This window comes from Sardina pilchardus, chromosome 19 (assembly GCF_963854185.1).
Source record: "Sardina pilchardus chromosome 19, fSarPil1.1, whole genome shotgun sequence".
In the NCBI taxonomy this organism is placed as follows: Eukaryota; Metazoa; Chordata; class Actinopteri; order Clupeiformes; family Clupeidae; genus Sardina; species Sardina pilchardus.
This window is the reverse complement of record NC_085012.1, coordinates 4531848-4534347: the sequence shown is the minus strand read 5'-3', so window position 1 is coordinate 4534347 and position 2500 is coordinate 4531848. Positions and strand designations below refer to the sequence as shown.

At 45.6% G+C, this 2500-nt stretch overlaps 1 protein-coding gene across 1 annotated transcript in view; it reads left to right on the top strand.

The window, feature by feature from the left end:
* Positions 1–2500, top strand: part of dpp6a (dipeptidyl-peptidase 6a) — an 89675-nt gene that overhangs the window by 40485 nt on the left and 46690 nt on the right. The window contains exon 5 of the mRNA XM_062521885.1: positions 379–431. Within this exon, the coding sequence (XP_062377869.1) occupies positions 379–431 (53 nt within the window). The remainder of the gene's footprint in view (positions 1–378; positions 432–2500) is intronic.

The window sequence follows — 2500 nt, the reverse complement described above, 5'->3', positions numbered from 1 at the left end:
ACACATAGGCAGGTTGATGGAGCAAGAGAGAGATGGAGAGACACATAGACAGGGTGGGGGAGAGAGAGAGATGGAGAGACACACAGGCAGTGTGGTGAAGTGCTGTCACAGCAGTTGGGTACGAGCAGGCAGAGTAAGGGGAGTTGTAGAGCAGGTCTATCAGTGGTCAGTCTGCTGACCACATTGAGCCAACATGGAAAAGATACAGAGACACTCAAATGATTCAAAGTGTGCCTTGAAGCTGTGTACTCTCTGAAGGACTCTGTAGGACTCTGTAGGACTGACGCTTCTTCCCTGAGCGTTCCCTGGATGAGAGGCACTGAATATGTCAGGGATCACATAATGACCCGCAGCACTGTCCTTCTGTGTCTGTTTCAGATATACCAGCACTCCTTCATCGCGTCCTACATCATATGCAGCCTGGAGACACCGTAAGTATCGGTCATCTTTCTCAGCACTCTTTGGTCCAAAGCACAGTAAAAGCTACAGTAAGCACTTCTATCAGCAGAGCTTGGTTGAGGTTTACACTTCCTCTGTTGTGTTTCAATGAGGCAAACTGCGCTTACCTACTGTAAGAGTGCATTTCCAAAAAAAGGCTAGCAACAGCAGTTTATCATTGAAAATGTTCCCAATCTAATTCCGTATTTATGTTCCAGCGTTCGGCATTCACATCTAATCTGATGCTAAGCTGCTGTGACATTTAATGTCCCCTAGACGTCTCCGAACCTGTCCTGAGCTCAACACTTTAGGAAGTCAGATCACACACACGAGCAGACATAAGAAAACAGGCATAAGCATAAAATTGTGGTGAAAAAAAAATACGTTGAAATAAAAGGTGTTTTGAAGGCGCGTGAAGTGCCCCTCACTAGTGCCATCTTGAGGAGGAGAGGAGCACTGCAGCATATCTCAGCTGCATACAGTATTGGGCCAGCAGCCATGGCTCTCTCTGGACAGAGACAGAGCCAGAGGACGGCCATCTCCTCTCCTGGCACTGCTGAGCTGCAGCGCCAGCACTTCTGCTAATGGCGTCGGAGCACAGTGCTTGTGTTTGCTGCCCGCTCTCATAAAAGCCAAGGCCTCCCTCCACCATAGCCTGACAGGGGCAGAGGGAGCTGTGACACACACACACACACACACACACACACACACACACACACACACACACCAACATATTCACTCATACCCTCTTTTACACACACACACACACACACACACACACACACACACACACACACACACCAACATATTCACTCATACCCTCTTTTACACACACACAGACACACACACACACACACACACACCAACATATTCACTCATACCCTCTTTTACACACACACACACACACACACGCACAGACACACACACACACACACACACACACACACACACACACACACACACACACACACACACACACACACACACACACACACACACACATATTCACTCACACCCTCTTTTATACACACACATAAACACACACACACACACACCAACATATTCACTCACACCCTCTTTTATACACACACATAAACACACACATAAACACACACACACACACACACACACACACACACACACACAGTCACACAAACACACACCCTCCAGCACATACACATGCAGTGTTATCCTGTTCAAGGTCTTGGGGAAGTGAATAGTGTATAGATCAGGGCTGTAGTACTCGAGTCCGGTCTTGGACTCGAGTCCGGACTCGAGTCCGTTTTTTTATGGTCTCGGACTTGTCTCGGACTCGCTGGTATTTGACTTGGACTTGTCTCGGACTCGGCCACTGGTCTTGCCAAATATGGTTCTTGGTCTCGACCGAGTCCAGGCGTCTTTATTATGTTATAATATTCAAGGGAAGTAGGAGTACACCAGGGTTGCCCAGTAACCTTCTGAAGTAGCCAAACATGCGTGTGCGCAAGGCACACCCTCCCCTAGAAGCGTCTTTTTTTTTCTCTCACACACACGTATGTGCAGCAGTGCCATAAACAGCGAAACATGGCTGCTACTTTAAGTGATGCTATTGCAATGCATAATAATAGGCTAATATCAAGTTGATTTGCTCTCTTGCAGCTCTCAAATTTGTGTTGCTAACCTATGGGATTTAAGTTTTTTGGGGTTCAACGTCAAGAAGAACGTTTAGAAGGCTATGCAACCTTGGCACATTTTTACATCTGGAGAGAGCTCCTGCCATGCCGCTAGCTCAGGTCATGTATGTCATTCGTGTAGTGGTCACTAAAATCATTAATGAACATTAGAAGACACTTATCTCTTCTATGATCCCAAAAAGATTGTCTTTGACTTGTTATATTTTCAAACATTTATTTAATCTAATGATATTATAGAAAATGAATTGCACCTCTGATTCCATCCGTATACGCGTTATGCGCAACTATTATTTTATTCACTAGTGTAGACTATAGGCTAATTACTCTCACCACGTATTTCTTAAAGTGACAGGCACTCAATTACACCTACTATACACACAACCAATGTG